We start from the raw sequence: 27,710 nt of genomic DNA on the forward strand, positions 1-27,710 counted from the left end.
GTAATCGGAAACATTAGGGTTTGAAGATGTTATTCAAGGAGTATAATCCAGTGAAATAGATTCGAAAAGAGACAATGAGAATTCAGGAGGACAGAAAGAGTGGATGTACCTATGCCATTGCAAACGATTTTGAGCCATGTCATTCAAGATCTCTAACCATCGGTTCCTATCGTCTTGCGGATCCAAACCAGGTAGTCTACACCTAGCAACATGGCTTAGTGCACTTGTCAGTGACTTCATGGATGTTTAGTACAGTACAAGAGTGAATAAATTACGTGATAACTAATCGGACGTATAGTTACAACATCACTTTTTCTTATAGTTGAAACTCAATAAATCACTGATCCAATTATATAACAATGATAAACAATTCAATAGGAGATGAATATTAAATTATTATCATTTATTTAATAATCATTATAAAGTAATATCATCATTGATAGTAGTAAATAATGTATATGTTTACAATAACATGAATAAATGCTTTATACTATACTATACTATTCAATATTACAAAGATTCAATTGATTTCTTATAGGAGATTGTAGGGAAATTCTGTCACACTATGACGAAACAATCATCTACACCTTTTACAAGATAATAATAATAATAATAAGGATCAATTGTAGAAACAAGAAGACAACAGTCAAGATGAAGAAGAAGAAGAAACAAATGTATCCACAGATAAAGTACAATATTGATACATATTCATTTCTTGATAATAACAATTATGAATGTTCATTGTGGTCTTCTATTAACAAGAAATAAACAAACGTCTGTTAACAATTGGATAAAGAAAATGAATACATTTCAAAAGTAAATAAGAGTAGAATAGAGAAAAACAAAAAAAAAAATTTGTATTTCGATTTTTTAATTAAAAAAAAAGAAAACATAGCAACAACAGGAACAACCATGACGACGACGATGGATAAACAAATTACAATAAAATAAACCCTAATGATAAATAAGAAAAAGAAACCGGTAATAATGTAGCATGAAGAATGATACCATGCAGAAGATATGATTTATGAATAAGTGGATGAAGGAAGAATTTTTCAAATACATAAGTATATACATATACATATATATGTATATCTTAGATTAGTTACATGCATCATCAATCTAGGCATACACACACACACACATCCAAATGTAAAAAATGAAGTTGTAACTAAGATCAAAATCACAGGTCTCTCTTCCTTATCAAGTTATTATTTCAAAATGAAACTATTCACAATTACTATACCTATCACATATGCATAATCAGAAGAGAAAAACAAATGATGATAATGATGGCTTATGGAAGAAAGTTGATCGAACTAAGCCATAGAAACAGAGAGACGGTGGGGAGAGAAAGAGATGAAATAACTCTGTTCTTTTCTTTCTATGCATATGATACCGTTATTAATAAATTGATATTAGGAAGTTATTTTCAATTGGTTGGTTAGTTCTATAATGAATAACCAGTATACATATTACTTAGTATTCAGATTGTTTGGCACAAGTAAAAAAAAAGTAAAGGAACAGACACACATACATTCACACAAAATGAATGGGGAAACAAATTTAAAATACATCTTTTATTTTTCAAAAAAAAAAAACTTTATATATAACCATTATTGAGCATGAAATCTGAAGATTGAGGAAGAGTAGTTGTATACGAGGACGATGATGATGATGTTTGTTGAACTGATGGTGTTGATAAATGCTGATGTTGTTGTGACATTGATCCAGTATCTTTCATTGTTGACATTATACTTTTTCGATCTGTCTGCATACTTGCATTATTACTACCATTACTATTATTTTTATTATCATCAATACCATTACTATGATTATGATCATCTATACCATTTTCACCGTTTGTAATACTATTCTCTGTGACAAATGAATTTGAAGAAATTGACTTCATCGATGTTGTTGTTGTCATTATAGAAGTACCAGTTTGTATAACAGGATTTAAACAATAAAATTGTGGTCTAGCACGATTTAAAATTTTAATAAATTCAAATGTTTTAGCACGCATTCTTCGATGAATATAACCTTTGGAACATTTTATATGATAATGTAAATAATTGCGTAATATATGAATAAGATTGATAGTACGTGAAGATGCTTGTGGTGTAAGATGTCGAGGAAATAGAACTGTAAAAAAGAGAGCGATGAATAGAGAACAGATGAGAAGGTAACACTTAATTGATTACTATTTAAATTCATTAAGGATTTGTTAAACTTTTAAAGCTGAAAATACTATCTTTCTACTTAAATCAAATCAAGTGGATTAAGGATTTCGAATCCAAGATACTAAATACTTGAAAGAAATGCTACATAGATTAGCTGGGCTAGACATCGCTTAAGGGAACTATTAAATCTTTATCTGATAACAGAGATAAATTGTAATTTACTGTAAATATATGGAAACAATATGAAGTGACTTGTATTGATTCCTATTTATGACACCTACATGAATTTATTCTGTACACTTGTATTTATCCTTGCCAAGTAATCACGTGTTAATCTTATGCACTTTTTGTATATGCATATGTGTGGACGTATTGTTATGTCAATACGGCAGCTAAAGCTATGTTAACTTCCAGGACTAATATTATATACATATATATTCTTATGGCATAATAATAATTATTATTATCATAAGCTTTCATCTGATCCATCAACTACTATTATACGATTTACTGTTGTTCATTACAGTCTCCCCTACTTACAGCCACTTTTCGGTTTGATCATGTATGATTGTTATTTATATTATTGTGTGATGCGGTCTGATCTGTTAGTATATAAACTACATCTGTCCGAAATATATAAAAATTGGACGCTAGTTACTGGTTTGTAGACTTTAGGGCAAGTCAGAGTGAGCTGTAGAATATATATATATGTATCCACGTTCAACTAACTTACCAAATGTAATATAAGCCACATTATCACCGACAGCTGCATCTGTTCCAACTAATTCACTAGGAGGTACTGACTGAGAATATAGAACTTGAGGCGCTCGATCAAAACGTCGTCGGACTTCAGTTAATTCCTAAATCGAAAAGAGAATAAGACACTTGGTGAATAGTTCGACATTCACATATTAACAAAAGCTTAGACATTTTGGTTAACAATATAATCGACATTGGTTACAAAATGTTATTTGATTATTATATCAATAAAATGATTCTTTATCTGCTGCTGTAACTAAATTTTGTTCAAAATAAATCTGTTATTACTGAAATATTAGAACGAGTTTTAATCCTAGACTTAAGTCAACTGGAAAACTAATCAGTTACACCTCGCTTCTTGTGACTGCTTTTGAGGCATGTCAGCTAACATCTCCAAACACTGACCAGGGTTACCGCGCATATACTAACCACGTAGACTATACCTATCCACATATCTCAGACATACAGTCAAAAGCTTCGTAGGTTGATGTAAATGGTTGAATAGACGTAATATCTGTATCAACCGCTTTAACTGATGATTCGAAATTAGAGGATGCTATATAGCTGTTTTATCTGAGTGTTGGTTACCAAATATTCCGTACGAAGTCGGAAGTAGTGAGCCTTCACGTAGGTTAATTAGTCAGCACTCAATAGTCTAATTTGACGCAACATTTTCGAGTGAAACAAATGCCAAGCACCAAAAGTATTGAGTGATCCTCACTTTGAATAGGTCATTAGCAGAAGCAAAGAAAATAAAAAACAGTGGATTATAACCCTAAAATAATAAGATTACCACCAAAGTTGAAGGTCGTGGTTTCTCAGAAGTCCAAAGTTAACATTAAAACAATCAGTTCAGTCATTTTGTGATAAAAAGAATAAATATGGAACGTAAAACCTGACACATTTCCTTGGTTCGAGTTGTCACAACACATACCAACACAGGGATGTAAAACTATTTCAAGACTAGTAATAAAGTATTATAAGTAGTAGTGTTAGAGAAAATTAGATATGGAACTAAGAGAAAAGATGTAGGAGGATTTCGTGAATCATGATTTAAATACACCTGGGACGTTTTGAACAATTCGGAGTCATTTCACTTAAATTATCTAATTATTAGTTGCGATAATCACACCGACTTCAACCATGTAGCTACGTATCTTTAGTTATCGTATAGAAGTCAGAAGAAAGCTAGAAAAGACCAAATTCAAGACTTGGCATCAGTCCATAAAGTCAATGACTAATGGTCTGAGTTATGTTGATCGATGCGCATTGCCTGGTTGATGACCGAGTGTTAGCGGGACATAGATTGGATTAAATCATGCTCAATGCACACTTGCGTTGGCGCACGCTGATTGGTTAATTCTTATCCAATCAGCGCTAGTCGATACTTGGAGAATACTCTAGAATCTTCTCATGTAAAAACTATAAATATACTAACGTTTTTCCTATTGTGCTTCTTACTTCCCATCTAACCTTGTTATTTGGAATAGAATCTCTTTCCTGTTCAACCGTATTCTGATTTGGGGACTTGTCAAGTGAACTGATGTCCAAGAATACTAAGCAAAAGGAATAGCTGGGTTATAATCGTAAGAGAGAATTATAACATCGAGTGATAGTCATAATCAATGGTTGGAGACGTTGATCATACTAGCAAAGATGTATCCACTCCTTGTCTTGTCATAGTTCTTGAGTTTCAATGTTTAGTCTATCTTATTATCCTTGCTACTAAATTATCTAAACTATGTTACTATTCCATCTTCACTTCTTCTTAGTATATTGATGCAACATGACAAATTGGATCAAGGAACATATGTACCAGGTTTTATGTTGATTATGGATGATTGAGTCTTTACTTCAATATAACTTAATAGTGTATGTTTACGCATATTTAAATACAGATTTTCATGATTGATGAATAAAACATACTCTGGTTTATATTGTAATTTAAAACAACTGTTTTCATGAACTATGAAATAGTATTCAATACCATTGTTACAAATGTGTAATATGATAAACAAATGTATATCTTGCCTTACTGTATATGTATATACTACTATCATTATGTATGATTGTTTTCAATTTAAGGGATATATGAACCATGTAAATTACCAATCAATCATCATTGACAATATTAAATTAATTTGTTATACATCTACAGACATAGATACATATACAGAGATATGAGAAATCTAGAAGAACCTGAAAGTTGTACAAAAACCTGTTGAGACCTTGATTTGATGAAGAGAAACTAAGTTATTGAAAAGAAAACACATTATGATTCACGAATTGGTAGGATATAACATTGAACAAACAAGTACTTGTATCTATCTATCTATTTCTATGTAGATAGACAACTTTATAAAGGGGAATAGATATATATTGAAATATTCCCCATATATATAAGTAAACTGAGTAGTGTATAATATAGTTAATACTAATTTGTTTGTGACCTAGTTAATTCTTTTAAAATCATACACATGTGAATGATTAATTACAATTAGATGTAATTAGTGAACTTTTGAGAGAAAACAATTCTCGAGTTCATCTATTATGTACACATAGTTAAGAGGGTAGATAGATGGCACAGTGTTGAGAAGTCGTATACACGGACAAAATAATTGTGTTGGTGCTTTTTGATTGTTAATGGTTATCTAGCAAAAGACTAGTTCATAATGAAAACTTCAATAAAAAGCGTTAGTTCATAGCTTCATTCGTCATCATATTGTAAATATGTAGTAATATAACTGTAGTGTGCATTTAAAGAAGCCCCATAAAGTAAATGAATATAAAATTGAACCGTGTAAGATGTTGCAGAATTTTTTGGTTTGGATCCGCTATATAATCATAATCTGAGTATAAATCTTGAGTGATAGCTGAAAAGTGGTCACAATGAAGCAAAAATATTTCTATTAAACGATTGACACTATACAACAGGCAGGAGGAATGTATATCTATTGCCAGAAGTAACAAATTATTTACATTATACGTTGACATAGCTTACAATCGTCCACATGCATCTTTAAGTGTATTTTTTCATCTGAAATGTCTTCTCCTTTGGTCTCCAAGTGTTCTCAGTCAGCTACAATGTAGGACCAGGCACATATATGCATCGGTCCAAGTTGCCATACCTCATTAACACAACAAGATGGACACCAGATTCATGAAAGTAGTTAATTCAGAGGTGGTAATATATAGAAGAAAGATTGCAATAAGGATATAGTACAGGAAGAAAGAATTAGTTCATAGAAAGAAATATATGAAGCGATTTTAATCTCTTAGTTTAAGGGAAGACAGAGAGTGTATACACCTACGCCATTGTGATCGATTCTGAGCCATGCCACCTCATTATTACTTACCCGGTGATCTCAGCAGACGCCAGCAATATTTCTAAGGCATCTGTGGTCAAATACTAGTAGCTTACGAGTGTCTTCTACTCTTAATGGCCATGTTTTGCTGCCGTAAATTAAAACAGAACGGACTGCCGCGCAGTATACTCGTCCTTCTATTGATAGACGGATATCTCGCCTTCGCCATAGGTGACTTAACTTGGCAAAAGCCAAACGAGCTTTTCGAATCCGTGCTGAGATTTCGTCAGACACCAACCCACTCTCCAAGTGTTCTACCGACGTCATGCTTTCGATGCCTTGAAATTCTTTACTCTGTCTGACAACTTTTGCAATTTTGACACCACATACCGTTCTATACACTATTTATAAACAATTTTGAGAGTAACATTCACTACAATGCTGTTATCATTATTTCAATTTTTATTTCTTATCTTGTTAGTTTTCTTTTTTCTATGTTCATATGAATTGATGATAATTTAGAACAATGGATCGTGAAGTTATATTTTATTTATAACTGACTAGATAGACTGAAATGTTCATTCTATATTAAAACAACTGGAGAAAATGATATTTTAAACTCTATTCCATTATTTCTCGATAATGACAGTCTGATAAGGTTGTCCTATCAATTCAACACTTTGAACTTGTCTATAAATGATCATGTGGTTACATTCAATTAAATCGAGTTGCCGAATCTAACTAACTAGTCTATATATAATGGTAAATGAATCACATAGTTCAGTAACATTATGTGTGAATTACCCAACATCAAGATGATGATTACATGAACTAGAATCTTATCACTAATCTGGATATAGCCAACTTATATCTTGATGGATTGACCGGGCGACTCTGAACATACACATATAATATGTATATAAACATTCTAACTGCATTAAACCGAATGATCTTTTATTTATGACAAATTTCGATCTCGTTTCATAAACTAGAGGGATAGAATAGTGGATACATTATCACTCAACTCCCAACTATTCGATTGCAGACTTCAACACTGACTTACATGGTTTGATCTGGACAAAACTCGATAGTACCACTAATGGTTTCACATGCCCACATACATACACAAATTACAGTTCGAATCAGAAAACATGAATTTGTATCTGGTTATTCAGTTGCATCATTGAATGTTGAGAAGTATAATAATATTTTGGTCCACCAGGGTGCTTGGTACCTGTGTGGTTGCGCCACAGGATTGAGCTGTACTATTCAGATTGTAGCGTTAAAGCCTGTACGGTGTCTGGTTCCTCTGCTAAACGGGGTTGAGCTGTACTGTTTGGGTCTTTACGTGAAAGTCTGGATGGTGTCTGGTTCTCCTGAAAACCAATGTAAAATTACCCTGGCCCACAAGGGTATATTATATAACTGTTATATATATAATAATATTTCCCAAACATTCAATTTGGATTCATACAGAACACCATTTGAAATTTTCAAACAATTGGTGTGTAAATTTAAATCCAACTTCTGAAATTCATATCCTCAGTATCTGAATTTTAAGAACACATCAACATTCATTGTGAATAACTAGATATTATCCTCTCATTGGTCTAGAACTTGGGTTAGTAAGTTTTATTAATGGGAATAGTGCACATTTATGTTCTGGATCTTTTGTCTTATTGTATTCGGTTTCCAAATCACAAAGTGTCAGTCAGTCAGTAACAAAGTAGAACTTCGTACGTACGTACATCAGTTCGAGTTGCCACACCACATTAGCACGGAGATACAGTTGTCGATTCAAATCCCGTAGTGGTAGAGGTAATAAGAGTATAAGCAGCAATCGGGAAGATTAGTGTTTGGAGATGTTATTTAAAGAGTATAATACAGTGAAATAAATTTGAGAGAAAAAAAAGAGACAAGGAGGAGTAAGGAGATTAAAATTTGGGAGAACACAAAGAGTGTATGCACCTGCGCCATTACAAACGATTTTGAGCCATGTCATTCAGGGTCTCTAACCACCGGTTGCTATCATCTCGTGGTCACCAGAAATGAGTTTAATGACAATTTTAACAACGGATCATTGTAAGTAATTAGTGATTTCTTTGGAAAAACAAATACTATCATATTAGAAGTACGAGAGAAAAAATCAGCATACAAATTACAGATCATGATAATCTGATCTGATATTTTCACATGATCAAATAATGAGGGATTAGTCGATAGACTGGAGAAATTTCATCTGACATACAATCATATAATAATAATGACAATCATTGAAAAACAAAATTTATATTTACCTGTAAAAATACTTTAGCAATAATTAGATCATCCGATTCTTTGAAGACAGTACTGAATATAACAGTAACACGATCGGCAAGTGCACTGATGTAACTATAACAATATAAAAACACTAACATAGACAATTAACACATTAAAATGGGATATTATCAGTATATGAGATTTCGTTGAGATCGTTAAATCACAGACTTATTTTAAATAGACCATCATTGAATATTAGGACCGCTAGAAAACTGTTTAGTCATGGTATGGGATTTCTTAACAGTGTGCATGCACAAAACAACAATAGGGGATTAAACCCAGAATCTTGGTGGATACGCATTGCAGAAGAGTTTCATAGTAGGAAATAATAGCTGTTCAATGCTTCCCAGTTTTACTGGTGGTCTAACTAAGACCAATTAATGATTCATTCTATAAAATGGAATACTTAGATGTATATAAATAATGGGTATTAGGTATAATTTATTTTTTCCTACATAACTCCTTTTTCTATGCGTTACGCACCATGTTACATTTGTAAAATAAATAATTTAATTATAAAGATCATTGCTTGTAAATGAAAGGCTTTTATTGCACATGAAATCAAATGAATTCACTTCATTTTGTAATGTTAGTTGTTACTGTTTCGTGAAAGCAAAAAAAAAACCAATCTTGACATTTGAGATTTGGTACATGTGTAGGATACTTGTAAATTAAAGAACAATTGAATTATTCTAATACAAACAAATATTATTGTGCAAATCGATAACGGCAACTAGAATATAATACACTTTAACAAATAGACATTATTAGAAGAGGTTTTGTGGAGATTTTTTAGAAATTTCACTAGTTGGAATCATGAGTCAATTGAAGCTAGACCATCATGGTATCCCGACCCTCGCGGGACTCGAACCCAGGATCTACCAGTCTCGTGCGCGAGCGCCTAACAATTAGACCACTGAACGGGCATCCAATGGTGTTAATGTCTAACTTTAAGTGCTTCCAGGTTTCCGTGGTGGTCTAGCTTCAATTGACTCATGACTTCAACTAGTGAAATAGGCATTAACATAGAAAAAGATGATATATATATATATATATATATATATATATATATATATATATGAAATATTTGATATTCAAACCGAATAACTCAGTATAGATGGTATTTAAAGTGTGATCCAATAGAACAAAGAAAATTAGCAGATTAAAAATAATGAGAACTGATTAGAAAAAAAGCAAAGATCGTGTGGAGAATTGTATGAGATAAAATAAAAGCACTAACAGTTACTGTGATTACCCTAGTAATTATATTAGTAAGATTAGAGTAGGGGAGTGTTTTCACAATATGAAGATAGTTTTCTCTTGTAGATTAGACTTTTAGGTCAAGGGCACATAGAGTGGCCCCCTAAGAAAACCACCTGCTTCGGTTTGCATGCTCAGGCAGTATTCCAGCCCTCACACAAATCGAATGATTTATGTGGCGCATATCTATTTGGTGCCTCCATGTGCCAATGTTTATGTGTTTAAATGAATAAATAAATAAATAACCAACAATACTTGGATCATTCAACGTCTACTGATCTATGCAACTTCCTCTATTCTCAATAACCAATTATCAAATTACAACAGTCAACTGATTAATTTTCGATTATTATAAGTCAGTTGATTATAATCAACGTAAAGCATGGGACATGTATATATTTAATTATTGTATGGCTGTTGTTATTAATGCTTCGAAAGCCTATAGGATTAGGTGAATTAATTACCCAACTAAGAAGTATAACATAAGAGAACTTATAATGTGTACATGACTATGCCCGAATTGATATAAAACTGAGTAATAGATGTATAATTGATTAATTAACAATAATTTACAAATGATCAAATACATATGAACAGTAAATGAATTAAATGAAAGTTTACAATTAGAGCAATGCATTAAACATCATACAACTAAGTATTTAATTAAATATATAAGGCATACATAATCATTCGCCGTAGAGTAATTTCAGAAAGGATTACCTTTCTAATATATATAGATAAATAGATAAATGGTGCCCTTAATTGTAGATAGAACAAACTTTACTGTATTCAATTATAAATCGAACAAAATATGAAAAAATGTTAGATTAAGCATGAAAAGATTATCAATTCCGCCTCGAGCCCCTCTGGGGCTACTGTCAGTCCCAAGCCCAGACAAAGGAGGAGGGTTGGGCATGGGGTTAACGACCCCATCCCGTAGCAAAATAACTCGCTAAAAAACGCAAACCAGAAAAGGTAAGTAATGAAAAGGTTATCATCTCATAGTTAACATTTCCAGAATATGTTGTTAGTAAGTATAGTAGTAAAAAGGGAAACAATCGAAAACAATATACACAAGGAAAAGAGTTATGGGTGTATAATTTGGTTTCCACTGTGAAAATATACACAATCGATTAGGTCATTTTCTATTGGAATTGTTTAGAATGTAGATGTGCGTTCGCTTCTTTACATGTCACTTTCGTAAACAACACCTTCACTACGAGGAGATACAGACTAGGACAACGCTGGGACAGGCTATAAATGTACGGCCATTTGAGAGCGTGTCGAGATAGAGAAGGGACCCTCAGACCTATCAGGTTATTTAGCAGCAAACATATATACCGCATTATTTTACTATATTAAACAAAGTTTTTTAGCCAACAAGAGTAGGTATTATGAAAAGCATAACGATTTTCTATTGTGTACCCACCAACAACTGTCACTAGAATAGAGATCCTCTCGAAGTTTTTTTTACGAATTCAGCACCTACAATACATATATATCGTTGAAACATACTACTTATTACATATGAATAGTGAAAGGAGTCTTATGAAAAAAATGCAAATCAGATAGATTATTGTGAATACAAATAAAACAACCGTTAGAATACGAACACACACACACAGAGATTAAACGAAATTTACTATAGTAATGATAAGTAATATAACTAAATCATTTATCAAACAGAGTTTTGTGTACATTGAGTTTGTAGACACATTTTTTGTGTGGGGTCTTGGTATCGCAACAGTCTGGGTGCCCAAAAACTGAACTCTTAAACTTATTAATAGAAAGCTAAGTGCTTCATTCACTAACTTACACAGTTTTATTAGTTTTTTTTTTACAATCTATTTGAACTCATTCATTTGTGTAATAGTTTGAAGAGGATGAAAATGTAATGAGGAACACATATTGCAGTACACTTAAACAGTTAAATGAAATGTGTCTACTCTCCTTACTTTCTTTATGATGAGATCTATGTACACTAAATAATCTTAATACTTCAGACAAACGAAAACAATATTGACCATATTACAATTATTTCTAACATTACGTAATAAGCAGTCAGTATTTCTTTCACGGTTATTCATTCACATGACCTACTTGAACAAGGTTGTAATATTATTAAGCTATTTTAAGGTTTCAAAATTCAATATATATTTGTACCAACCAGTTTTATGATTATTTAAAGTAAACCAATACAATTTTATAATGCAGGAAAAAAATTCACCGCTATTCAAAGCTCATTACAAATAGGATTTTCCAATTTTCATCATGAATTGGGCTTAGTTAGCCCGCAATTGACAATCAAGAAAAATTAGAAAGCCCCCAAATGCCCTGGTACGGCCGAGAGTGAGGGGAGTCCGCTCTCCCTCTCGGAATGCCCCCACATGGCCACGCGTATATAGCCTCTGCCAGGGAAGTCCTACTCACTCCCTTCTCGCACCACGGTGTTGTTTACAAAATTGAGAGGACGAAAAACGAATGTATGGCGCTTTAACCGGGTTGGTGGACATGAACAGTCCACCTAGGGGAGTTGGAAAACCCTCATTCCAAACCAATGGTGAACATGGGCTGGCTGCAGTATCCTGAAGCAAAAAAATGGCGTATGAACCAATCGTTGATCACCGGCTTCCATGGGAATGCATCTCCTTACGTTGCTCCACTGCCTTGTGGGTCAGACCTTCAGGTCGAAGGCTTCGGGTGTGGCCCCTAAGAAAACCACCTGCTTCGGTTTGGGCACCCGGGCAGTATCACAGCCCTCACACATATCAAATGAGATCTGTGTGGCGCATATGTATTTAGTGCCTCGTTGTACCAATATCTATGTGTTAAAATAAAATAATTAAATAAGACAGCGATTTCGGTATAGTATGAGACTTCTCCTTAGTGATGAGCATTTACAATCACACAGAGGATAGGATCCAGATTCTTCATATATTGTGGTGGACATTCAACATTTAATTTACTGAGTTGCTATCTAATGAATTACATTTTTAGCTTTAATTAATCCGTGATGTTTTGCAACCATCTTCCAATGTAACAGTGATTAACTGCTTCATATCCGACATCGATGAACTCCACTAACGTGTGAGGTAGATAAACACCGATGGCATGAGAAGACGGTTACGAAATATCACAAATTGACTGAAGTTAGAAATGTAAACCATTGACTAGCGACTTCATAGTTTAAAGAGTAAGTGTTCGCAATGGAATATTAAAATCCTGTGTTAAGCCCCTGTGGAATTTTAGGATGGGTAGAGCTGAGTTGCATTCTAGGATAAAACAACATTCCAATGTTTCCTGATTTTCAATGATAGCTGGTCTGAGCAAGATTGTTCCGTGATATAAACCATAAAATTCAACACTGGTCATAGACCTCCTATACTAATAAAAAGATTTTTATTGATCTACACACAGTATTTCACGTTAGAAAGCCATACTGTATGTATCTTGTTCCATGCTCATACATGTATACAGGGCATTTCATTCAATATTTTTGGGAAAAAAAAGTGGTGGGAATAATATGCCTGAGATTGTTTGGTGCAACCTTTCAAATTATCAGTCAGCTGCGAAGCGTCAATGAATGGTGAAAATTCGATGAATTCATTCCCATAATGCGTTAGATTTCACATTTAATCTCACACACCTTATCAGTATATTAAACGCAGGATCAACCAATCAATAATCAGTTATTTGTTAATTTACCAAAAAAAAAAAACAAATTTTGCCCCAAAAACTAAATCAAAGCACTTAATTAATTCATTAACATATGGTCAGTCAAAAAGACAGAAAAAAGAAATGCCGAAGAACGTTAGAAAATCAATAAGCAAAATTATTTTGTGTAATATTAGGGCACAAATGAAATACACCAAAAATGAGAAGTGTGATATAACTATGATGGATTAATTAGTGATATGTAAGATTAATTAATTAGGCAATGATCACCAGTGATTATGATGATTAAATGAGAAAAATTAAGGAGAATAAAAGAAGATTTATTGTTTAGGATTGGATAATAACGGGAATTAAATTAAAATCTTTAGTGGATATTGATGTAATAAACTTACAGATGTAAACTATAGAGAGAGGGAGTAAGTAAATTTTACCATTATGATAATTACTTTCGAAATCCCCCATCTTTAGAAGCACCATGAACCTGATTTTAGGAGAAATGTTTATCTATTTCAATAGTTGAGATCATGAGTTAATTGAAGCTAGACTATCATGGAAAACCTGGAAGCACTGGACGGTTGTTTTGTCCCATTGTGGGGCTTTTTAGTAATGCGCACCCACGATCCCGCCTCGCGAGATTCGAACCCAGGACCTACCAGTCTCGCGCGCGAGCGCTTAACTTTTAGACGACTGAGGTGGCATCCAACGGCCTTAATGTCTAACTTCAACCAAATGTTTATCTGTCTATCACACAAGGAGTATAATGAACAGACATTTGTCATTTCTCACTTTACAGTTGTGAAATATGATCCTCAAAGGTTGAGGACATACATAAGTTTCCAGTACTTGATTTTCAATGTATGTGAACTATTGCTTTCAAACGAGTGAGACTACCAAGTGAACGATGATGAAGTTAGGGATAGGTTACTATGGAAAAATGATAAAGCGATTGATGGAAGTAGCTTTGACATGTGTTGCATATGGCAAACCAGAAACAATTCGCACATTTAACGGTATTTACTAGTGAAGTAGGCTACGAGAAAACAAGATGATAATATAGTATCATGTCATACAAAGTTTGGATCTGTGAGATAATCGTAGGAAAGAAGTATCAAGAAACAGTTTACCATCAATGTCATATATACGAAAATTGAAACCCCCTTTATGTGTTCAAAAACAATTTGTCCTTACATTTAACCTACCTTGGTAATATTGATTTATTATCAAGAGTGGTAATCACATTTGTTTTTGTGTACTTCAATATTTTTCCTTTGTTATGACTTACCCTTAACCTGTCTAGTTGACCTTTTAATTTTCATATATAAATGTTCTTAACAAGTATATGTGTGATCAGACTGTTCGAAATATATATATATATATATATATATATATATATATATATATATATATATATATATATATATATATATGGAGCAATCTTTCACAATAATATATCGTATTACCAACAATCCACCTAATTCCGTCAGACTGTCAGTCAGTCATACAGTAACAACGTAGAACTTCGTACGTACGTACATCAGTTCGAGTTGCCATACCACATTAGCACAGAGATACAGTTGTCGATTCAAATCCCGTAGTGGTAGAGGTAGTAAGAGTATAAGCAGTAATCGGAAACATTAGGGTTTGAAGATGTTATTCAAGGAGTATAATCCAGTGAAATAAATTTGGGAAGAGAAAAAAAGAGACAAGGAGGATTCAGGAGATTAGAATTTGGGAGAACAGAAAGAGTGGATGCACCTGTGCCATTGCAAACGATTTTGAGCTATATCATTCAAGATCTCTAACCATTGGTCGCTATCGTCACGCGGATCCCAACCAGGTAGTTTACACCTACTGACATGGCTCATTGCACTTGTCAGTGACTTCATGGATTTGTGCCATGTTTTGATCTGGCCACCCCTATCCTTCTTCCAACCTACTCCTACACCGTAAAACATCGCACGTCGAGGCAGTCGGTGTCATCGGCATATTCTAAGTCAAAAAGTGAATCTCCTGGTAGAAGTTCAACCCCTGGAAATTTAGATGAGGAAAGTGTTACCTCTAAAAGCACGTCAACGACAAACTTAAACAAGAATGGAGAGAGTGAACAGCCCTGACGAACACCACTTGAAGTAATCAATTCTGATGAAAGTTCGCCATAAGCTGTCACTCGACCAGTTATGTTCGAGTAGAGAGCGTTTACAAGGTTAATGTACTTCTTTGGTAAATGGAAATGGAAATTTCAAAACACAAAAAAATATTTATCATCACTGAAAACAACAATAAACAGAAGAAGAAGAAAAACTACTAACTGATTAAATTGACCAAATATGAACTATAGACGACAATAAAAAACATTCAACTTAATTATACTTTACACCAAAAACAAGACACTTGTCTTGTTTACCTTTCTTTGCTTAATTTGATTGTCAAATAACTGGACAATGAAAGAATTCTAGGAAACAAACTATAAATTATACCCATATATTGATCTATTCCATACATAGAATTACTATATTTTAAATGGTGTTGAAGATTTTCATTGAACAAATCATTTTTATTATTTAGTTAGATGATTTAAAGTAGAGATTTATTAGTTGAAAAACTATTAAAAGTTATGGAGAATGGATCAATTCTTTGTTTATCCTAGATTGTTACTGTTCTCTAGTAGTGTAAATTTATGACCAATCATTTGATTCTAAATTAAACGTTTTATCAGCTTACATTTTAATAGAAAATCATTTTATTTTATGTTTCTTTGCCTTGGTATGGCCGAGGGGGGAGAGTCAGCTCTTCTCGAAATGCTTTCACATGGCCACGCGAATAAAACCAGTCATGGAAGTCCTAATTACTGCCTGCTCGCGTGAACGGGGTGTTTCCTAAAAAATTGAAAGGACGAAAAGTGGGTTTGAGTCCCGGAGTGAATATCCACTCTTGGATTCAGGTGCATCCATTCGACGAGTTCCAAATAGGAAGAAACACGCGTCCTGGATTCTACTGCTAGCCACTATCCATTTCTACTTATAAGGTTTGTGACTTAAGGCAATATCGAGACAATCTGTACAGGATGTACATATGCCAATATGAGACTAATCAATCGCCATCCTAAAAATCTGTGGAAAAATTCAAACAACCAATACAAAAATAAATTAAAAGTGACGTTTGTGTGTTGGTCAACCAAACAAATCAATCAGAAGTGATCCTCATTTTTCCAATTCGAAGTAGAGACTGAGACAAGTTACATATATATTACTCTGGATAACAGGAACTGAAATCACTACTCTAACAGCCTTAACGTACGTACCAAAACCAACTACAATAAGACAGTACTGCAGACATTTTTGCTCTAAAATTTTCGATATAGTAACAGTTATACTACATAAATGACTTTTAGCTACATACCTATTCAGTGATGGATAATAAGACTATTCTGTAGTTTAGAATAAAGTGTTGATGATTTGAAACCTTTTCAATAAGCTTAATTTATTTCATACCATTCCGAGATACAAAAACAGTATGCTTATATATTCAAGTACCTAACTCTTATTACATTGTTTTATTGTTGAAAATAGTCGACAGAAAACCCTAGACATAGGTTTCTCAGTAGTTGGCAATTATCAACAGGTCATGCCTGAAATCCTAAAGGAACAGTTAATCCCTGTAGGATTAGAACTCACATCTCAACTTGATCAATATTAATAACAGACAAGAGAAACATAACATGGATTATTAATCAATGATCAACTGATGATGTAATTGTTAAATTCAGTAATATATTGTTTTTAAATGATACATATGAGATACTATAACTCTTAAAAAATTTCAAATCAGTCAGTTAGTTAACACTGTTGATAGACAGAAGAATTTTATGATGTTATTATTTGAAATGAAATCAGGACAAAAAATATTATTAGTCAGCAGTGCTATCGCAAGACATCTCTTTGACACAGGACATGAAGTCGATACATTGAAGTCCTTCTTCAAGGTGATTAACAAACAATCAAACTCAAACCTTTTGAAAAATGTTATTGAACTGATATGAATAATAATGAATAAGAAGATAGAAATAATGAAATAGATAATTTAATAAACTAATGTAACTTACAAACAATTTGACTAGGGATAGAGAAAATATACGACATAATAATTAAGAAGGATTAGACTTTATCGTGAATACATAAATATAATGGGTTCGTTTTTCAACAACAACAAGAGAAACATTCAATCTAAATTTATGATTAGTTACTTTGTTTCAGTTTATTGAATATACATTTCATAAATTTATGTAAAAACAATTTCGTATGCTAACTAGCCCCCCCCCAAATACCGTGGTACAGTCAAAGGTGAAAAGAGTTCGCTCTCTCCCTGTCAAAATGCTCTCACATGGTCACATGTATACAGCCACTTCCAGGTACGTCCTACTCACTACCTTCTCGTGAAGGTGTTCTCTATGAAATTGAGAGGACGAAAAGCGAATGTTCGACACTTTAACTGGGTTGATGGATATGGAAAATCCAAATAGAGGAGTTGGAATACCCTCATTCCGAACCAATGGTGAACGTGGGCTTAACGACCCTGATGGAAAAATGGCATATGAATCTACTGTTGGTCACTGGCTATCGTGATACAGCATTCTCAAATGTTGCTCCGATGCCTTGTGGATTAAACATCCAGGTCAAGGGCTCGAGGAGTGGCTCTCTAACAAAACCACCGACTTCGGTTTAGGTACTCAGACCATACACATACATATTTTGGTACCTCTGTACAACTATTTACGTGTTTAAATAAATAGTCAAATAAATGTATGCTAAGTTGGTGCGATCGGAAAATATAAATGTATCCGTAGAAAACCTACACACACAATACTACTATGATAAATTACGAGTAGTTTGATAATGGTACTCCAAAAGTAAACAAGACTGTACGTGTAGATCAAAAATGTAATATACATACATGTGTTATATTCTGATGAAAAAGGGAAATTAGACGATTGGAGATAGTCGACACAAAACTCTGCTTGAACAAGTTCTGTGCCAATCGATATTCATGAGCTAATAAGGGGTATCTGCAATGTTAATGGAGTAGATGTTTTCCAGTAGAATATGAACCGGTGTTTGAAAAGATTTAAGTAAACAACTTTGTCTCCTTGAAACTCCCTCACATTATATCCTGCGAGAATGAGTTGTGTAACTCTTATAATTACGTTTCTAACTATATTTAACTTGTCATATAGTGAAATGATCAGTTTCATATTCTTTAATGGGAATTATTTTTCAGACTTACGTTTGTAAACTTCCCCAATCCAAGGCACAATTGGAAATTAATGATTGAAAAGATAGTATCCTAGTGATCTTTGATTTGTCAGTCAGTCATATACAATGTAGAACCTGAAACATGTGCATTGATTCAAGTTGCTATACAATATGAGCATATCGAAATAAAGCTACCAAGATTGTTATATCCTAGTGAAGATTACATTACGAGTAACGTCTGAGACCTATTAATGGACTAATATTATTTATATATTTTTATGGTATAAATATTCAGTAACTAGATTATGTATATCTATATTCCCCTTATTATAAGCTTTATTTTGACCTATAATTTATTGTTGTACGATTTACTGTTTTTAAGCTATGTTCAGTTTATTGACTACTGCCTCCCACGTCCACAGCCACTTTTTGGCTTTATTGTGTACAAATGTTATTTCCTATTTTATGGTGCGTTGCGGTCTGTTTGGTTGATATATAAACCCAGTATGTCTGAAATAAATGACTCGATTCGCATGGTGGAAGCTGGTATTTGGTGTTCTGGACTCAAGTGGACAGGCTAGGCGAACATAGGACCAATAAAGACGCTAGGCTGCTCATACCGGTCGAAAGTCATTGGTTTGGCACAGTGCTAAGATGTTATAAGTCGTATTTTGATTGGTGGATAAATAATGTGATAACTAGCCGGACATAAAGTCACAACAAAGACAAATCCTGAATCAGTATTGACTATTAACAACCGTAGTCTGTTTAGTTAGAGAAAAAGAGATCAACTACAAATCTTCATGAAAACGTCATTTGTATGGTACCAGTTGCTTTGTTAAATGATATACATATATGTATGCAGTCTGATCAGTAAGTACACAATGAATTGTGTTATTTACATTAATTTATTTTAGAAAGAGATGAAGCTTTCAGGAACCCTTAACGATCTTATCAAACGGGGTTTTGATGTGATTTGTTGGCTTTTAATGTCGGTGGACATTCATGATCAGATGGAACAATTGCGCAACATTCAATTATTAATGACGCTTAAGAAATACTTCCGAGGAATTCATGAAATGTTAGGGGGTATTTACGGGAGATAACGCTTTGGAAAAAATCGATTCCTTTAGCAGATAACATACACTAGTAACCATGTTGTAAATACACTAATAATCCAGAGATATTTTTACTACAAATGAAAAAAAACATAGATGCAACTGTCTGACAAGCGTTTAGAATAAGGACTGGGCTAAAAACAAAAATATTGGCTCAAATTAAGGCACTTTTTAAGTGGACAGTGAATGGATAAAAAGAACAAGAACAAGAAGTTCAAAAGTGGACTGATAGGGGTAGGTTTAACTTTTACAAAGTGAACAGTAGACAGATTTATCCAAAAAAGGAATTACAATATAGGATTCTGCGTATAGTAGTCACAACCCTATCGAATATTAAATTCTAAAAAGTATATATATATATATATATATATATATATATATATATATATATATATATACACAAATAGGTGAACCGGTTTATAGCAGTATTATAATAGTCAACTAAGGAATAAGTTAAGCAGCTAATATGATTCATATTTATATCACGAACATATTTAAGTAAGATAATCGCTGGGCAGTCATTTTGTTCTAGTATGGGGCTCCCAAATGATGAGCATCCACGACTCCGCAACTGAGAATCAAATCCAGGACCTTTAGCCTCGCACCTCAACACCGAGCCTGTATCTAATGGTGTGCAAGTTTAAATTCAATCGATTTATGATACTGTGTGACCATCTTCGATTGTCTCTAATGATTTGGTAATAAAGTCGATAATGTGGATTCCGATGGTCACAAGAAAATGAAACAGTGTTAAGATTTTAAATAGGAACAAATTGTGGTAGAGTAAATGTAAGAGAAACTTTGGGTAAATGGTTGTGCATTACAATCTTGACAAAACAATTTGATAGCATGGTCACAGATGTGCCTGACCCAAGTTACCGTACCTGATTAGCTCGACGAAAAGATGACAAACGAAATCAAAATAAAGTAATAGCAATAATAAAAAGAAGGACTAAACTTCGAGACTATGTTTTGAGACGACAAAGTGGAAAGATATTTATGAAAGAATGCTGAAATTCGACTACTTCACTCTCTATTATCAGTTCAGAGGTTAATGAGGACCGGTTATGAACGACATTTTGTTTTTGAAAGGAAACTCATTGCGAGGTGGTCAAAAGACTGCATTTTTTCAGCATCTTCGCCAAACAGGAGTATGTCATCTGCGTACCTAAGTCGATAAGTGGACCTCTTGGTACGACAAATCCCCCTCAAAAGGTAATCGAACGAAACGTCATTTTGAGGCGAAAATCGGTGGCAAAACTAAATAAAAATGGGGAAAGTAGGTACACCTGATGAACGCTAATTGAGGGTGACGAATTCGATGACAGTCCTCCATAAGCTTCGGCTCGACCAATAGTGTCTGAGTGGAAAGCTTTTACAAGATTCTTCGGTACAACTTACAACGACAATCATAACCATCGAACCTTCCGGCCAAAAAAACTGAATCCTATCTTAAGGTCAGGGAATAAAGCATAATCGAGCGTCATTAGTTATGCCAATAATCTAAAACATGGCGGAGAATGGGTGCTTGGTCAATACATCCAAGTCCATGTCTGAAACGAGCCTGGTATTCTCGAGTTTGTTTTTCACGAACCCTAGGTAAGTGTCGGATTATTATTGAGGCTAATATTTCCGACACCTCATTGGTCTGATTCCTTCACGGTTATTATAGGAGAAATTTTGTCCTTTCTTGTAGACTGGAACGATCATAAATCAAGGCCAGTCAGATAGGATTACATCCTGTTCCCAGGCTCTAGACAATATCGTAGTTAACTGCTAAAACTAAACCACCATTCTTAAAGATCTCTGGGGTTAAGTCATTAGAGCCTGTTGCTTTCTATCATTTTAGATTACTTATGGTCTTTTCAATCTCACTAAGGGTTGGAGAACTTGTATCGATTTATCATTTATGTTGATTGGAGATAGATGGCAACTTCGGAATAGCTGTAGGTCAGTTGAGCTGCTGCCTAAATTGTTCTGCCTATCTGTCTAATCTCCCAGATTGAAATGGAATAACAGTTTCGTTCTTCTCTGAAATAGCATCACTAACAACTACCTTTTTATTATCTATTTCCTTGATTCATCAAAAGAGCTGTCTAGTGTTACCTACAGTCACTGCCTGTTTCATCTATTTTGATTTTGTTGCCCACCGCTCCTCACAATTGTTGCATAAATTTTTCTAGTTTATTTTTTAGTTGACGTAGCTCTTTATCGTACTCCGAACCAATCGGTATGAGTTTTGGAGCCTCTACGCATTCAGTGGATAGCACCAAAATTCACTGGTATTTCCTAATATTTTGTTTAGGTTGGTACCATTTGGAGAACTCAAAGACAGAAGACGAGGATTGATAGCGGAGATAGAAGTAATATTTAGTGATGAAGACTGTATCTATTTACAAACGAGATTATCTCGCTTCCCCTTAAAGGTATGAAAGCATTTGTCGCTTCTCGGTTGTCTACACCCTAGGAAGATACTTCATGGGGGACTCGTGAAATGAAATGGATTAATGGTGATCTTGTCGACCTGAGAGCGTCACCGCAGTCCAAAGGACAACTTCTTGGGGACGGTCACATGGTCTTTTTGTGGCGAGTTTCTAATGAGTTGGCTCTATACTTCAAAAGGTCTTGACGTTAGAGGTGACTTGTGGAGCAAGGTGTGTCATTTCAACGTCGACCTTTTCCAGTCTATCCCTTCGATTATGAGGAAACAGCATCGGTGCAGATGATGCAATGGCAATCCCTACGCAGTTTGCAGTGAGAGTACGCCCTCAAACCTTAGGTTGCTCCTTTCAGTCTTACCGTTCTCCAACCCATTTGCCTGGTATATTAGAGCCTAAGGGGATAAGTGTTACGGCAAATGTAACTTGATTGAACCATAACGATATGCAAGCCCGACTAACTCAGGTGGATAATTTTGGTGGAGTTTTGTTCTCTGAGCTGGATGGTTTGGTCGCGAAGCTTTCGTCGCTCTTCTGAACGACATCATCAGCACAAGCTTCAGGTAGAAGTGAAATGTTCGAATTTCTCCACATATGGTTCACAGTTTGTCCTGTAGACCTCAATATTGGTTAGTTCTTGTTGATCTTAAACTTGTCACTGTTTACTTCTTTGTTTTGATAGGATCTCCAATTAGTTTGGTGATGAAAGCTCCACGGCCATACCACCCAGCTCAGAGAGCAGAAAGCCCGACTAACATATCAAAGTAGCAGCTACGGTCGTGTTGGGAGGAGCGAGTGGAGTTCTAAGTCGTTATTAGCATCCGGTTATCATGAGGTTTTCCTAGATGAGGAGGTTAATAAGCTTAGCAACTCCCTCGTTACCAACAAGGAATTCACTCCAATCGGTTTACCTCACCATCGGAGCATGTGCAGAGACGTGTTCGATGCTGTTGGTATTGACGTTGGACGTCTAGGTTGAAATGAACTTTTATTTTCAGGAGGCTTATTCACCCGTTTTCGCTATTGCGTTTTATTTATTTAAACATATAGACATTGGTACAAGGAGGCATCAAATATATATGCATCACATAAATCATTCGATTTGTGTGAGGGCTGGGATACTGTTCGGGTACCCAAACTGAAGCAGATGGTTTTATTAGGGAAGCACACCCGCAGCCTTTGACCTAGAGGTCTAATCCACAAGGCAGTGGAGCAACGTCAGAAGATGAAGTCTCATGGTAGCCGATGATCAACGATTGGTTCATACGCCATTTGTTCCTTCAGGATACTGGAGCCAGTCCATGTGCACCATTGGCTTCGAATGAGGGTTTTCCAACTCCCTAGTTGGATCCTCCATATCCACCAATCCGGTTACAGCGCCGGACATTCGCTTTTCGTCCTCTTAATTTCATAAACAACACCCCAGCCACGAGAATGCATTGAATAGGACTACCCTGGCGGCAGCTGTATGCACGTGGCCATGTGAGAGCATTTCGTGAGAGAGAACTGACTCTCCCCACTCTCGGGGATTTGGGTGTTTGACATGAGTACGGTTAAAGTGTTGTATTGGAGTAGCGGTAGAATAGATTAGGTGCATATATAGTTTAGACGACTGTATCCAAGTTGCACTCTACTAGATGGAACATATTACAACTGGATTCTATTAAAGACAGTTTGCCTGATCAGTAGTGCTAAAAGTCAGTAGTAACAGTAGGAATAAAGTTAATATGAATTAAAATTATTTGTGTATGAGTAGAACACTAAAAAAGCTTCATAACTTCTCATTCGAAAGACAGCGAAAAATATAGATTAAATAATTCGCACTGAATACGTTTAGGTTTGCAGAAACCTATATCATCGATCAAAATGGAAGTTTAGAATTAGTTGGTTGGTTGGTTCATAACTCAAGCACCAGGCTATAGCTATATATACAAAACACAAGTAAGTATTCAAGTAATTCTGTCAATTAATTGAGAGTATAAACTGAAAATTCAACTAATATCCATTAGTTAGTGGTTGAACGTACTCGCATTTAGTCAAAATTCCAACTTCAGGGGGTCTAAACAGATACTGACGCAATATGAGAGGCGCTCAAAAATAGCATCGTTAGGCTATTCTATAAAGTAACAAACAACCGATGAAATTGGTGAATAACTTGAATTTTTCTGGTTAAAGTTTCCTTAGTGATGGTGATTATTTGTCGGAGACGTTAATGAATGTAACTCTGTAATTAAGCAGAGGTGTTTATGTGCTCGATTTTAGTTACATTTTTTAATGCGTGATTTCACCTTGCTGTTCAACGTTTGTAATCCAATAGTTGATATTTGAGAGCTGTAAATAACGAACCCGTTTTACGCAAAAATATATTGATCGGCCACGGATTTTTATACATCTACTTATCATTAGTTCACTTATGTCCTTTGGGTAATCCGTACTGATATTTCACGTCACTGTACAGATGAAAAGTATATTTTGAAGTAATATAGTATTGTGTCAAGGAGTTACACCACATAATTTGTTCGCTGTTTTAGGTATACATATATTCAATTTGTTTATATCATTCTCAGACTTTCTAACGGTCAATGTCAAGTCCTGAATTTTTGGTACGTGAGCTAAAGCTAAATAAGTCTGATTTAAACACTCGACTATCAGTAAATAGGATGAATATGAAACCAGTCTATTTGCTTCCATATGAACGGGTTAGTAGCGCAGTTGAGATTTTTGTGGTGAATATCTCACATTTCAGACAAATCAGTCGACATGTAGTCATGTGTCATATTATTTTCAAAAGTGGTTAAAAGTCTTACAAATCCACACCATGAGTGTAGCATCGAAAAAATTTACTAGGAAATACCAGCACTTACAGTGTTTCATCTGGTCGGTAATGTATGACAGCTTTTTTACAACCAACAGCGTTTTCACCCATGGAAGCATGAAATTCAAAAAATTTCTCAAATACAGCAGCAAAACAATTTCTTTTTAATAACGCAGCTTTCTGTGCTATTAAGGCATAATCTTCTGGTAAATGCTCTAGATCATATAACAATGAGACACTGCAACCATCTTCAGGTTTATTTAGTAAATACTGGCCGTATTCTCTTTTCAATACCTGTTATTTTTATAATATTAAAATGAATATATAAAACCATAAATATTGACAGACCTCGTTTGCTCCATGTTCCTGTAATTCTTGAAAAAAGTTTAGTGTAATACTGACAAGAATTTTTGACCGGTCATTTGGAACACTTCTTAAATGATAAATAGCACCATCAAAATCAGCTAGTGTTTGGTTGAATTTCTCGAATTTTAAACTACCAGTGATTATTGGATAATTAGCAACTCAAGAAAAGATTTCCTACCCATTTTTTGCATTCTCAAATCGATATAGAAGAGATTCCTCAACCGCTCTATTGAGTATTTCCAAAAATATCATTATTCATTTGTATTGTGAGATGATCTTTAACGGTGTTTTGGCTTGCTGGATTAAAAGTACAGCATGGCAATGACTGATGTCAACATATATGAACGATAAGTTTACAATCAATCAAATTTCTTGTCACGAGTAACAATAAATTTGAACAGTGTGAAGTTCAAAAAATGAATAACTTTTATTGGTAAATTTAAAAAATAATACTACAAATTTGAAGACATTTAGAAATAACAGCAAAAAATCACCTCACTGATATAACTGGCTTTTTATCGATCTCCAACTATGATCAAATTTCATTTCTCTTACTGACATGAGTTGGAAAATAGCAAGTGGAAAATAGGGGTCTTTAAAAGATTATTTTCCAGTTGTAACAAAAGACGTTTCCCCACTTGGCTACTTAGCTTATTTTGATTCTAACGGTTCTTTATCATATTACAATATCACTTCACCAAAATTTCATCACCACTAATATATACTGCTTACTAAAGATTAGCTAGCAAAGTACTGGGGATCAGCAGTTCATTAAACTAAGTTAGGTAGTCCTGGCAGGGTCCAGCTACTTCCAAAGAAAGGAAAAACGTATGCAAATGGGGAATAATTGTCAACTGTAAAATGTTATGGTCTCAATATACACATAGGGAAAAGAAAGCAACAATTCAATCACAATTGACGGAGACGATTTGGAAGATGTAAAAACCTTTACATATAAAGGCAACATCATTGACAAACATGGTGGATTCGATGCAGATGTGAATGCGCGGGTCGGCAAAACAAGAGCAACATATTTACAACTGAAGAACATCTGCAACTCAAAACAATTGTCTGTCAACCAACACCAAGGTCAGGATTTTCAATACCAATGTCAAGATAGTTCTGCTGTATGGGATGGAAACCTAGAGAACTAAGAAAGCCATCCACCAGAAAATACAAGTGTCTATTAACACTTGTCTACGCAAAATACTTAGGATACGTTGGTCGGACATTATTAGCAACAACCTACTATGGGAGAGAACAAACTAGATCCCAGCGGAGAAAGAAATCAAGAAGAAGCGCTGGAAGTAGATGGGACACACATTGAGGAAAGTACCCAACTGAATCACAACGCGAACCCTCACATGGAACTCTCAAGGCCAAAGGAAAAGAGGAAGACCAAAGAACACATTACACCGGGAAATGGAGATAAACATAAGAAAAGTGAACAAGAATTGAATGGAATTAGAAAATGCCCAAGATAGAGTGGGTTGGAGAATGTTGGTCGATGGGCTATGCTCTATTAGGAGTAACAGGCGTAAGTAAAATGTTTTGTTGTGGACAGATAAATGCGTGCCTGATCCTTCACTAAAAGATTTTAGCAAAGAACATGGTGATAGTGTTTTGTTTACATTATCCATGGTGTTGAAAATCTTAAAACTAATGTAGATCATCCAGTCCTTTATCCTCATGAGGTCTGGTTATAAAACAATTTTTAACGAAATTTAGATATTTCTTGACGTTTTCCAATCGGTTGGAGCCATTTGCTACTTGACAAGCCGTGAAGTCAAACTGCAAAACAGAAACGAAACTGAAAAGGCCGGGGTGAGAGAACCAAGAAGGTAAACAGAAGTATAGTGAGTACACAGCAATTTACTTCGGACAAGTTGATCTTTTAATTTTGGGAGAGTGGTCTCCTATAATATTTAAGGGAAATCGCGCCTGAGTGTAACTTACTACAATGACAATAGTAAGTTATTACACACTGCAAAAATAAGTCTATTAGATGTTGATCATTATAAAAACCGTAATGAACGTACTGATCGTCTCAATTTGTACATAAACAACAGTTAGGGCAGAACTAAACACTTGTATGCGTATGTCGCAATAACCGTACAGTTAAACTTTAGTTTAAAAACCTTTCACATTTAAATACTTAAATACTACCTGACAATAAATCCGTAAACCACGACTGAGGGCTACGGCCTTCAAAGCAAATTTGCG

General features: G+C 34.5%; 1 protein-coding gene across 3 annotated transcripts; it reads right to left on the reverse strand.

The window, feature by feature from the left end:
• Positions 1–389: 389 nt before the first annotated feature.
• On the reverse strand, positions 390–27,710 carry ARPC2_3 (Actin- protein 2/3 complex subunit 2). 3 transcript variants are annotated; one of them, XM_012936806.3, is made up of 7 exons: positions 27,654–27,710; positions 25,666–25,812; positions 25,470–25,617; positions 25,171–25,415; positions 8,545–8,638; positions 2,917–3,043; positions 390–2,145 (listed from the first exon to the last, which is right to left on the reverse strand). In XM_012936806.3, the coding sequence occupies exons 2-7, from the start codon at positions 25,737–25,739 to the stop codon at positions 1,604–1,606; spliced, it is 1,230 nt and encodes a 409-aa protein (XP_012792260.2). In that variant the 5' UTR covers positions 25,740–25,812; positions 27,654–27,710; the 3' UTR covers positions 390–1,603. The 3 variants fall into 3 exon arrangements, with proteins under 3 accessions (XP_012792260.2, XP_051064284.1, XP_051064283.1); XM_051217856.1 differs by having other exon boundaries at positions 8,545–8,657; positions 25,666–25,858; XM_051217855.1 differs by lacking the exons at positions 25,171–25,415; positions 25,470–25,617; positions 25,666–25,812; positions 27,654–27,710 and adding an exon at positions 16,223–17,532.

The sequence above is a fragment of the Schistosoma haematobium genome, chromosome 7 (genome assembly GCF_000699445.3).
Source record: "Schistosoma haematobium chromosome 7, whole genome shotgun sequence".
In the NCBI taxonomy this organism is placed as follows: Eukaryota; Metazoa; Platyhelminthes; class Trematoda; order Strigeidida; family Schistosomatidae; genus Schistosoma; species Schistosoma haematobium.